The 12929-nt window shown below is 44.9% G+C and overlaps 1 protein-coding gene across 2 annotated transcripts; it reads left to right on the top strand.

Moving 5' to 3' along the window:
- Positions 1-11291, top strand: PI4K2B (phosphatidylinositol 4-kinase type 2 beta). 2 transcript variants are annotated; one of them, XM_073585268.1, is made up of 11 exons: positions 1-481; positions 4821-4975; positions 6586-6717; positions 7224-7424; positions 7881-8012; positions 8721-8874; positions 9216-9307; positions 9395-9485; positions 10018-10151; positions 10237-10296; positions 10585-11291. In XM_073585268.1, exons 1-11 carry the CDS (start codon positions 175-177, stop codon positions 10756-10758), a joined length of 1632 nt encoding a protein of 543 aa, XP_073441369.1. In that variant the 5' UTR covers positions 1-174; the 3' UTR covers positions 10759-11291. The 2 variants fall into 2 exon arrangements, with proteins under 2 accessions (XP_073441369.1, XP_073441370.1); XM_073585269.1 differs by lacking the exon at positions 6586-6717 and having other exon boundaries at positions 2-481.
- Positions 11292-12929: the final 1638 nt, after the last annotated feature.

Here is a 12929-nt window from a genome sequence, read left to right as displayed (position 1 = left end):
TGCGGCAGTATTAGGTGGGTAGCAACCAATGGGAGCGGCTTTTGTGCCACGGCTTAGCCAATAGGAGACCTCTAAATCACTGTGGTGACGTGTGTGGACGGTTCACCGCGGTCAGTGTGCGGGATGCCTCCGGTGGTCGCGGTGTGTTAATGTTACGTTCCCCGGGCGGGTGTGATGGCGGAGGAGGAGAAGAAGCGGGAAGAGCGGGCTGCGTCCCCGCCGTTGTTAGTGGTTTTGGAGTCGTCTGCTGAGGGTGAAGGAGCTACGTCGCCACATGACCCGGTCACTACTCCACAGGCGGCGGGCAGAGCGGCTCCCGGCAGTGCGGTCAGGCTTTTCCCTGGCCGAACACAGGAAGACAAAGCAGGAGAAGAAGAACCGCTGCTAAAGAGGACCGGGGTCACCTCACCGAAGGCGGCGAGGAAGGGGAGAGCGCGGCTCAGCTCGTCCTCAGACCGGGAGAGTCTGCTGAGCAGTGCGGGTGAGTGCGGGGCGCCGCCTGGCGGTCACTGCGGGACATGTGTAGGGCCGGTGGCGCACAGGATCTATAATTAGTAAATATGTGTAAAACCCGGTCTATAGACTCCCCCGCCCGGAGTATAACTTTACAGAGCGAGAGGGTGGCGGCTGAGGAGCAGAAGGCACCACCCCTCTGCTGACCCCATAACTGCAGAGACCATACCTCCTCTGGTATTAACATCAGCACAAACACTGCACCCCACCAGGATCTTCATGGCCGAGCAGCTGCATGCAGCTGTATATCACCAAGCACAATGCTGAGTGTCGGATGGAGTGGTGTAAAGCCGCCACCACTGGACTCTGAAGGAGACGTGTACTGTGCAGTGACGGATCACACTTCTCTATCTCCGTCTGATGGAGGAGTCTGGGTTTTGCTGACCCCATAACTGCAGAGTCCAGACCTCCTCTGGTATAACATCAGCTCAAACCCTGCGCCCCCGCTGGGAGCTGCATGGCTGAGCAGCTGCATGCAGCCGTACATCACCAAGTACAATGCCGTACAATGCCGAGTGTCGGATGGAGTGGTGTAAAGCTGCCACCACCACTGGACTCTGGAGAAGTGTTCTGTGCAGTGACGGATTACACTTCTCTATCTCCGTCTGATGGAGGAGTCTGGTTTGGTGATTCCAGGAGGATGTTACCCCCTGACTGCATTATGCCCACTGTACAGATGGTGGAGGGGGATAATGCTATGGGTTGTTATTGGGGGGTGGCCTTGGCTCCTTAGTTCCAGTGATGCTAAATCTTAATACTTCAGCACAAGACATTGTGGACAATAGTGGCTTCAGCTTTATGAGAACAGTATGGGGTTCACCCTTTTCTGTTCCCCATGACTGAGCCAAGTGCACAAGGTCCATACAGACATGGGGGGGGGGGGGGGGAACATGAGTGGCCACACAGAGCCCGGACCTCAGCCCCATCCAACACCAATGATGGAGATTGTGAGCCTGGCCCCCCCCCCCCCCCCCCCATCAGGGTCTGACCCCACAAATGCTTCTGGGTGAAGGGGGACTTTTCCTCATATATTGTGTATCAGATTTCCATTACATGTTCTAAGAAATTTGTGCTGATTTTTCAGCTGCTGTAGCAGAATATCAGGTGCATGTCCCTTATTTTTGTATAAAATGTTGACCGATTGAGGGATTAGAGGGCTGTGCTCTGTGACTCTGCTGCGCTCGGTGCTGCCTTTGGCTTCTCTTCTGTACTGTCACACCAGATCATAATTTGCCTTTAAATGGATTGTAAAATTTAAGTTATCTGTCAGAAGGGTTTTTTGCTCTGTAATCTGAGGGCGGAATGAAGTAGGGCCTGAGGCAGTGATTCAGCGATGTGTCTCTCATTAGGCTGTGTGCTGTTTTATCAAGGGTCCGACTCCACCCCAGCACTGATTGTATATTGTCAGCAAAATGCTAATCTAAACAGCTGCCAATCAGTGGTGTGGGCAGACTTCGCTTCCTGAGCTCTGCTACAGCTAAACTGTTTACTGGGTGTAGCAGTTGAGACACCACTGGAATCTGGGTCTCTTCCCCTACACTATGCTGCTCTTAGATGAAGCTCAACAAAAAGATGATTTATAGGCAATAATTGTATATAACAAAGTAAGTTTATTAGAAAACCATTTAAAAACACATGCCAAGATATGGGGAAAGAAGGGAGTGGGCTATAGGCTCACCGCCATGATCATAAATAGACGTGCATAGCCAGTCAACAGACAGTACAATAATATATAAGAGGTGTCTGCTATGAATAGTTAAATCAACATCATATCATAATAACATGGACAATTTCAAATGAGACCCTCATCTCCTTATGATAGTAACACCTGTGTACCCTAGGTAACATATAGCCAAACGGCATAACAGAAAAAAATTCCTTTCCTAATGATAAAATTACCTCCAAGGGATAACACAGCAGTACCGCTGTCAGCTGGGGGCTGCACGTGGTTTTCTAATAAACTTACTTTGTTATATACAATTATTGCCTATAAATCATCTTTTTGTTGAGCTTCATCTGTATTTTGATGATGGGCGTATTTAATCCATATGCACATGACCCATGAGATTTATTGGTAAATATCATGTGTATTCGTCTGGTTTGTTGGTTATGCTCTCAGATGAGTAAGCAAAAACCTGGTGCCCGATTCCCTGTAAGAGGCTCAGTGCGGTAGCCATGCTCGTGACCACCGCTGCCTCCTGACAGGGTATTTCGGAGCCCCATTCTTGAGATTACAGGAGTCGCACCCCCATCGGACTGTATATTATGTTCACATGCAGGGCGTGAGGTTGGCAGTGTGCAGGGGGTATACAAAGCCTTCTGGAGAACATTATTTACCTTGAGTGACATTACACTAATCTTTGAGTACACGCTCTTATTGTCAGGCATGGATGAAGGGCGCGCCATAGAAAAGTAAACTTAACTTTTTTGCGTTTCATGGTGATAGGCCGACCTTAGTGATCTGAAAAACCCTGCTGTGATACATCTCACAGATCTATCAGCACTTATTCCATAGGTTTAACGCGGTGATCTCATCCCATACATGTCTGACTGATGTGGATCCTACCCCCTGGACCCTGATCGCCCCATTCAGAGGATATCCGACCTCCTGTGAGTAGAGAAGAGGCAGCGTGCATCGGCTCTCTCCGCTCATTGCTGTGCTCTAGCCGTATCCCATCAGATCGGTGTGTAGTAACGATCACCATCACATAAAGCTCAGATCAGCTGTTCTTGCAGCTCTTGTATCTCGGAGGGTGATTATAACACCGTCTCCACAGGTGTGAGATGCTAGTTCGTTTCCTGTACATGGATATTAATGAGGACATCTGAAATCTGGGCTTGTGTGATCTGTGAAACTGAACAAGCGCTCAGGAAAAGAGAAGAATGCTGCTAACTAAAAGCTATTAATATGCCTCCTCGCACCCCATGTATTACTCCGTGGCTTATGTTAACTGCATTGCAGGTGTTTAGTCTGAACAGTCCTTGATGTTGATGTGTTGGAACCAGGGCTAAAACGGACAATTGTAAGGTTGGTTCCAAGCCGAATTTTGATGGCTGTATGACAGTCGGAGCATCTCCAAATTGTCAGGACTTGTGGACTGCTCCTGGCATACAGGGTGTAGTACCTAGGAAAGTAAGGACCGTCCTGAAATGAAAGGCCCCTGAGCTTACAAGGCATTTGGGGAGCAAAGGTGATTATTAAGAACTGTAGAACAAAGTGCTGAAAAATGTTCCTGCTGGCCATGATACAGGTGATGACTGTTCAATGAGCCTGTGCTGAAATTAGCTGTGATGGGATCATGAGCACTGGAACTGGACTATGGAGTAATGGAAGGAGGCCACCTGTATGATAGATCATGCTTTCTTCGATATCATGTGGACAGATCGGTGTGTCACCTATTGGGGAATAGCTAAGTGGAGGCCGTGTGATGGGGAAATGATCTGCTGGGAAACCCTGAGTCCTGATATATCGTGGCCACTGACCAAGATATAACCTAATGTCCGCTTTCAGCAGATAATGGCACACGGCAGGTGAGGTCCAGGTGACAACCTGTCCCCAAATTTCTCTGATCGCATCCCTGTCTAATGTGCTGGAAAAAAGTCTGATCAATGGAGGCCACAACAAGCATCTTGCTGGACATAAAAGAATCTGCTTGTGCCAGATATGGATGGACTCCTCCGACGGTCTTGAACCTCCTTGGGTGACTTCAGAGTTGAGATTGATCGTGTTGACTTTCTGATGTAATTGTACAGTTGCACACGTGGCAGCCCTTTACTCTCCTATTTATGGCATCCGACATGGCACCTTGGCAGTGATAAGTCTCACATACAGATAAGTATTTTCACTGTGAGATGGATATATGGCCGACAAAAGTGGTGACGTAAACCGAGGGCAGATGACTGGAGTACGGATAACTCAGCAGATGTCAATATGGTTGACACTGATCTTCCTAAATTCCTACGTGTTTATCCCCCTCCTACAATGCATCATTTGGCAGCTTGCGCTTATCCCTTAGATCACTGCCAGCCTCTCGGAGGAAAAGTCCACATGACGTCTGCACTTTCTGTATCTGGCATTTCCTTTTGTCATTCGAGAAGGCTGCAATCCTATAATGAGGTGTATCAGGACTAGTTATCCCGCAGCTAACAATGACCAGACAGTAAGGGAAAAATCAATGAGCCGGTGACTTCCGATGTCTGAGCGTCGCCCCCGCTCTGAATCACATCATTATGTTTATTATAGATGTCTACTTGTTGCGTGGTATTGCCATTAATGGCATATGTTTTGTTTAATATTTCATCTGTAGGTCACGCTGCTCACGAAGAGCTGAACGTCATTCTGGATGACATTGAATTTGCTGATATCATTCACAGAGCGGAGCAAGCCATCGACGGCGGGGTCTTCCCAGAACGAATATCCCAGGGATCAAGTGGAAGTTACTTTGTTAAAGATCCAAAGGCGGTGGGTATTGTTCAGCACCCCGATATGTTTGCGTGCCTCAGCTTTTGGCGTTTTCACAGCAGTCAGATCTCTCCGTAAAGGATGCATGGATGAAGGTGGACACTACTTTTATTTATTTTTATTATTAATCTTTATTACATTTCAAATAAAAATACATAAGGCGCTAATCGTGCCGGGTTCAGCAAGTCAAATGTAGCCACCGAAAAACAACAATAAACCGTATCCTCACAATATCTGATGGCTGAACGCAATCAGAGGTAATGTCACAAAGTGATTAACTGGATGTAAAGATTCTCAGAGCCATATCTTTCTTTCCATAAGAGGAATGCATGCCCTAGCAGATGCAATTGGGTGTTCCATATTGAATGTTTATACATTTTTAAAGGGATGATGGACAAGAGCCAGATCCAGGTCTGAGATGAGATCTGTGATTTTTACATATCACTAGCTGTACTTTTTCCCAGAAAAGGGAAAGAAGTTTGCAAGATCAAAAGAAATATGTAACAGATCACCCTCCTCCCCACGTCTGCAACACGTGACACTGGAATATGGTGTTGGTAAGCTGGAACCTGGGATAATTATTATTTTTTTTTTTTTTTACGGCCTCTTGAAATTGTGAGCGGATGAGTGATTTGTGTGTTTGGGTACAGACACGTCTCCACTAATCCTTCGTCAGGATACCACCCAGATCACCCTCCCAATGGGTCTGAAAATGGTTTTTTTTGGCTGGTTCAGGGGAAGGGAATTTGAGAGACAAAATATCCCTTAAGGGACATGTGTTCAAGCATACATAAAAATGACTTTCTAAAAAGCTGTAGGCTGGAGTGAGAGAGCTGAGCAGAGGGGCCCTGAGGATGTGCCTTTCGAAGGCCATATGTTTTCAACTCTGAAATGCATCACACTCCAAATCAGCCTCAGTTTAGCCAGGAATGAAAAACGTCATCTTCTATCCCTGGGGGGTAAAAGTGGATTACCCAAGATGGGGTGCATGGAGGGGGATTCATGAACATACTGTAGCATTATTGCTGCATGAAAGAATAGTCCCAACCGTGGGATGAGTTTTGAGTGCAGTAACCATAGAAAGGTCTAACCAGGGAGTAGTAATTTCTGGGATGTTAGTGAAGCTTTGTGCAATCCAAATACAAGCTTTCCTAGAACTATTCGTACATCAGTCCAGAGCTCTACAGAGGTGGGAGGCAATGTAATATGATCTAAAGTCGGGCAAGGCTGCACCCCCTGATGACGTAGAATGGTACAGTATGGCTCTCATGATGTGGGGAGGTTTACCAGACCATACATATGAACTTAGCCTGAATCTCAGCAAGACTCCCAAAGAAGGACGAGGGGATGCCAATCGGAAGAGCTGGAATGACACCTAGTATTGGAGGGGGAATACTAATTTTAAAGATTGCACCTTTTAATAAATTAGGTAGTGCTTACTCCTCACCCCTGTCATTAACATTGGCATGTGAAACTCCAGCCTTAATCAGCGCCTTAATGTATCTGTACACAGAGATAATTTTTTTTTTAATGGAAGAGGTTTTGAAAAATGACCGTACCTAATACTTTCTTCAAGCATCTCCTGATGGAATCCATCCCCTCCGAACTAGGCGCTGTCCAACCAAAAAGCTGCAAGAAAAAAAACACTCCCATCCCAAAAAGAGAATCTCCTCAAGCTGTCTCCATTTGAAAACTTGTCTTTTGGAACGTATGAAAGAACAACGTGTGAACATGGCCTTAAGGTCCTTTGCATCTGGTCAAACTATCTTGAATTGGTAACGGGTATAGTCTCACCCTGCACGTTCCTTACCACAGTACGTTCACTATGCAAGTTTGGCAGCAGCTCTCCTGCAAAGTCACTCTCCATAATGAAATATATAGATATGGAAAGTGCTTTCCATCGGTCTCAGACTGCAGAGCGACCGGAGCTGTCGGGGCTTTCTGCTAATGGGCATAAGCTGCCAAGAATAGGAAAGAAATGTCACACCTGCACTGTGCACTTCTCCTTCAGCTCAGATTTACACTCCGAGCATATCCTATTATATGTATTATACTGTGCTAATATGGGCAAAAGGCATTGTACAGGAGGAGGTGATCTGTATATAGAAGTAGTCATTGTACAGGAGGGGGGGAGGAGGTGAGCGGTGCCATCACCTATTGTGAATGTTGGATCCTGTGTTATCAGAAATTGTGACCCTGTCTTTTTTTTTTTTTTTTTTTTTTTTTTTTTTTTTTGCTACTTTTCTAGAAAATAATTGGAGTGTTTAAACCAAAATCCGAAGAGCCTTACGGTCACCTTAACCCGAAATGGACCAAATATTTTCACAAAGTCTGCTGCCCCTGCTGCTTTGGGCGCGGTTGCCTTGTCCCGAATCAGGGATACCTATCTGAGGCTGGAGCATATTTAGTAGATGAAAAGCTGGGCTTAGGCGTTGTACCTAAAACCAAGGTAAAGGCATTTGTTTTACAGTTCTCTGACGGGTGGGATGTATATTGAACCATATTCCCCATTGCAATCACTGAAACTTTTGATATGTTAATGGATTACACTGCTACTGTACCGGTGAGAGATGACTGGGTCAGCCTGATTGCCCTGTTGTCCCCGCTCACCCTACACAGATACAGAACCTCAAAGTAAAAGTTAATTCAGCTTCCTGATGTCAGATGAGGACTGAGTCCCCAATATTGCAGCCAGAGCTGTGGAGCAGAGGAGTTAGTCTTCCATATTATAGTTTTCATCAAACCCTTTATCACTGCCTGTTTGGCTTTGATCGCTGGCCTAGTGTAAATGTTTGTCTTGTTGGCAGGCTCCTCCACCAGTCTTCCTGTAGAAATTTCAGATTTCACGTTTAACTCTTACCTGTTCCTTTTTTTTAATTCTCCCTTTTTGTTTTTATTTTTTAAGGCAGTCTGGCTCGTCAGCGAAACCTTTAACTACAGTGCAATAGACCGTGCTAAATCAAGAGGCAAAAAATACGCTTTAGAAAAAGTGCCAACAGTGGGCCGCAAATTTCACCGTATCGGTTTACCTCCTAAGGTAAGAAGCTGCCGGAGCCTCTGTCATAGAAAACGGAAATAATGCAGCATGAAAACATCTGACTCCCATTAGAACCAACAGACATGGGTACAAGTGGTGGGGTCCTTGGGTGTCATCTGTGTGATGGATTTGGTGCAGTCAAGTCTTCTGTTTTTTAAAATGGTTGTATTCATGGTTTTATCAAAGCAGCACATTCCTGAAAACTGGACCCAAGAGCATAGCTGCAAGTTCTTTATTCAGATACTTCTTGCATAGTTGACTTTTACATACATGATCTTTTTAGAGTTTTCATAATTTCTTCTGGAGCGATTAGCTCCCGGCCCCCAGGTTCCTGCAGGAAGCGGTGCCCTCCTGATGATAATTCACAGTTCAGACCAGCTGTATAGTTGTGCATCTGATGCAAATTGAGCGCCCTCCCAGACTGCTAAGCAGAGCTGACCTCTGCAGCCTGGGAGAAGCGCAGGGGGACGGAGGCTGATCGTATCCAGCGATCAGCAGGCCGGTGCCTTGCACCCCTTACTTGAGTAACAGGCCACTCTGAGTCTGTGGGCCACCTAAGAATTAAAAAAAAAAAAAAAAAAAATCCTCTCCAATCTTGAATGGACGGAGGATTTTTTTTTTTTTAAACCTTGCACTTCTCATTTAAAGAGGTGGTCTCAAGTGATGCAGCTTACATTGCAGACACTCTTCTTTCCTTATTTTTTGCAGGTCGGTTCCTTTCAGCTTTTTGTGGACGGGTATAAAGAAGCGGACTACTGGCTTAGGAGGTTCGAAACTGAACCTTTACCCGAGAACATCAGGAAGCAGCTGCAATCTCAGTTTGAGAGGCTAGTCATTCTAGACTATGTGATAAGAAATACCGGTAAGTGGTAGGAAGTCACGAGGGTGAGAGGGACACCATGTACACAGTGCATGTCGCTGTTAATACGATTTTCACCATGGGGTGATGTTCTGCCAATAACTATTAAATCAATCAACGAGTGAACACTTTGTATGGTCACTGGATGAATGGCGTCTTGTTTACATGAGTCGATCTGGAACGACCCTTATAAAAACTTTAGACAATTATAAGCCTATATCAGTGGACCTTTTATTCTCAACGAGTCTAGCTGGCATTGTGGAAGCGAACAGATTATATTATTTTTTTTTTTTTTTGTTATTGGTTGAGCCTGCTGATGACCAGTCACTTTGTTTTTCTTGCAGACCGAGGCAATGACAACTGGTTAATTCGATATGAAAGCCAAGAGGATTTCATAGAAGGATCTGAAAAATCCAGCGATGGTCCTGTACCTAAGGCAAGATGTCTTTTGTGTTGCTCTTGGTTTTTCCTGCTCATTATCAGTTTGCTCAGATGCTCATTGCTTTTTTTGTTTTGGTTTCAGGATTGGACAGAAAAGGAGCCAATTATTCAGATTGCTGCAATTGACAATGGTCTAGCTTTTCCATTTAAACATCCAGATGAATGGAGAGCCTGTAAGGAGTGCCTTTTTAACTTTTCTGCTGATGTGTGCTAATTTATTCACCAGTAAATATCTGCATTTTCTTACATCCGTTCCAGTTTAATCTAACTTTTAGCCTACATGTAAAAAAAAAAGTGGTGACCTTTAAGCCACTGACCAAGTCGGGTCGGTGCAGACAGCGACACACGGCACTCGTAGATGCATCATCACAACGTGGGTCTTAAATTGCCCCACAAATACTGTGACTGAAAGGCTTAAGCTTCAAGAAATTCAGATTTGGATTTCACGAGATTTGTTTCTCACAGTTGTTGCAACTTGCAAGACTCCGAGCGACCCATTCACTTTCATCACGGTGCTATGTAACATCGTCATTCTGTCATTTTTAGCTAATTTACGATACAGCAAATTGTCACTTACACGTTCCTTCTGTTCACCTTGCCATGCGCTATCCTCCTGAGCTTTTCCTATTCCATGGTCTGTCGATGCTGCATAGCAAAATGCATGAAAGAACAGGACATATTTGCCCGATTCTCTCCCCTCTTCAGACCCCTTCCTCTGGGCTTGGCTTCCGCAGGCAAAGGTTCCCTTCAGTCAGGAAACGAGAGACCTGATCCTTCCCCGCATCTCTGACATGAACTTTGTACAGGACCTTTGTGAGGATCTGTACGAGCTCTTCAAAGTAAGTGGGAAGTTTTATTTCTGCGCTTGATAAGAGCCATCTACCTGGGTGGCTGATTGTGAATAAAACGTTTTTATTTCCGCAGACTGATAAGGGGTTTGACAAGGCAACCTTTGAGAAGCAGATGTCTGTAATGAGAGGACAGGTCAGTCATCTTGTTGTTTTTTTATTTATTTTGGACTTTCCCTGATTATGGCCAAGACAGCTGCAGGTTCACTTGTAAGAAATGTTTTTATCAATATAACTGTCTACATCTGGCCACCCTGGGTACTAAATCCAGCTGGTCAGTGGGGACATCAGATCACCCCAATTCGATACGGATGACCTTTTGTGATCATAACCCCGGACAACCTCTCGTACATGCGATGGGGATGTCTTCAGTCCAACGTCATGCCAAAGAGCGCAATGCACTAAGTTCCTTTCTCTCCATCAGATCCTGAATCTGACTCAAGCATTAAAGGACGAGAAGTCGCCCATTCAGCTGGTCCAGATGCCCAAAGTAGTAGTGGAGCGAAGTCGTAGCGGGAGCCAGGGCCGGATTGTCCACCTGAGCAACGCGTTCACACAGACTTTCCACTGCAGGAAGCCGTTCTTCTCTTCCTGGTAGCCGAGAAGGGAACGGGACCTAATGTCTTAAATCTATAAAGCTGCTGTTTTGCACAAACACTGCAAAGAGTGAAAACTGCTGTCAGTCCTGTATAGCTGCCAAACCGCTGGCCTCCCGAAGCGAGGCAGTGACCTATGAATGTAATTCACATTAGTCCTGTCATATTCACAGGTGGTTTAGTCAGGGACGCTGTTAGGACTGCATTGACATGTACTGTATTTTTATATATATATATATATTCCCTTTTCTTTAATATATGAAGTAGTGCATTGAAGCCAATCCTCCTGTCGTCCCCTCTATATGCTGGAATGATGCTGCCTCCAATTCCAAATTGCTATTCTGGGTTGTGTATAATTTATAAAAATGAAATATTCTGGGCCCTGTGGTAAATAACCACATGGGTATTTGGGATTTCACTATGAGATGCACTCTTTTTTTTTTTTTTTTTTTTTTTTTTTTTTTCTTATTGTATTTTTCTAAAGTGCCCAGTCTATTTGTCAAGATAAGTGAAAATAAAACCTTTCTTGAATCAACCTAAGCAAAGAATGTGTAAGCCTTGGGATCATAACACCATACATGTTTCATGTCAGTGTGTAGGTCACTTTTTTTTTTTTTTTTATAACACTTAAAGGATATTGTGAAGAAACCGCGCCTCCCCGACTGTCACTATTACGTTGGAGGGATCACTTAGTACGGTTTCCCCACCAATATGGTATTCCGCACCACCTAGGGACACGTAAGGTCAGCTTGAGGGTACACACTGTTACACACACACACACACACACACACACCCCTGTCCACACAGACACAAGGAGTGAGAAAATGTGGCCTATGTAGCCACTGACATGGCACCACAACCCTGAGAGGCCACTTTGACTGCACCAGAGAAACAACCTTATCAGCCCAGTACGATTGTCACCAGTTTCTCGTTGGATATAATCCTGTTAACAGACGGGGCTTATTTCGAGCCAGATACCAGCCGTGGTAGCATTGGAAGTTCAGCCGAGAACACGGATGTGTGGATAACACACTATTATATATAGTGGTCAGATATGCAAATACAGGTAGTAGTACAAAAGGCATTAGTGGATGGAACATGTCAGCTACCAGTCTGATGTTCTAGCATGTTACCCAACTTGGCCCCCCTTTAGAAGTGAACAGCAAGCATGACAAAGAGAGAGTGCCTTACATAAGCCTTTTAACCTGTTGGTCGGTCACACCTCTCTCCCATCTCGACGGAGTTTTGTGGCTATGGCCACATGCGCACATCCAGTATTTGAGTGTTTTTACCCCAGTATTAGCCAAAACCAGGAGTGGGTGAAAAATGCAGAAGTGATGCAAATATTTCTATTATGCTTTTCCTCTGACCGTTCCACTCCTGGTTATGGCTTACAAATACTGGGGTAAAAAAACTCACCAAATACTCAGTGTGCACATGGCCTTAAACTCCTAAACCTACGAAGGATCACATCTTAACAGAAGGTCACAGGGTGGCAGTTCTGGCACCATCGGCTCCGGATGGGCCCCTGTTGGGAATTCGTTTTCTGGCCTACCTCTGGTTACTAATGAAAGTAGTGGAGCTGGTTATATTGACAGAGGGAAAAATAGTAACCAAATTCGCTTTGGGGTCTGTTAATTATAACAGAAATCATGGAAAGTTTACTACTAATGCAGACAGATGAAGCTGCAACCCATAATGAGGTCCTTGTTATGGGGGACTTTAACTACCCGGATATTAACTGGGAAACAGAGAAATGTGAAACCCATAAAGGCAACAGGTTTCTGCTAATAGCCAAGAATAATTATCTTTCACAATTGGTGCAGAATCCAACCAGAGGAGGAGCACTTTTAGACCTAATACTATCTAACAGACCTGACAGAATAACAAATCTGCAGGTTGTTGGGCATCTAGTAAATAGCGACCACAATATTGTACAGTTTCACTTGTCTTTCGCTAGGGGGACTTGTCAGGAAGTCACAAAAACACTGAACTTTAGGAAGGCAAAGTTTGACCAGCTTAGAGATGCCCTTAATCTGGCTGACTGGGACAATGTCCTCAGAAATAAAAATACAGAAAATAAATGGGAAATGTTTAAGAACATCCTTAATAGGCACTGTAAGCGGTTTATACTTTGTGGGAATAAAATGACAAGAAATAGGAAAACCCAATG

Source organism: Dendrobates tinctorius, unplaced genomic scaffold, assembly GCF_039654945.1.
Source record: "Dendrobates tinctorius isolate UK_male_01 unplaced genomic scaffold, ASM3965494v1 ptg000086l, whole genome shotgun sequence".
In the NCBI taxonomy this organism is placed as follows: domain Eukaryota; kingdom Metazoa; phylum Chordata; class Amphibia; order Anura; family Dendrobatidae; genus Dendrobates; species Dendrobates tinctorius.
Note: the sequence above shows the minus strand (reverse complement) of the source record. Positions and strands in the feature narration are given on the sequence as shown.

Bases quoted from the DNA above. Each gene is read 5' to 3' on its own strand.
- PI4K2B (XM_073585268.1), top strand. From the start codon at position 175: ATGGCGGAGGAGGAGAAGAAGCGGGAAGAGCGGGCTGCGTCCCCGCCG. The intron at 482-4,820 runs GTGAGTGCGGGG...TTTCATCTGTAG, and splicing joins GAGTCTGCTGAGCAGTGCGG to GTCACGCTGCTCACGAAGAG. The intron at 7,425-7,880 runs GTAAAGGCATTT...TTATTTTTTAAG, and splicing joins GCGTTGTACCTAAAACCAAG to GCAGTCTGGCTCGTCAGCGA.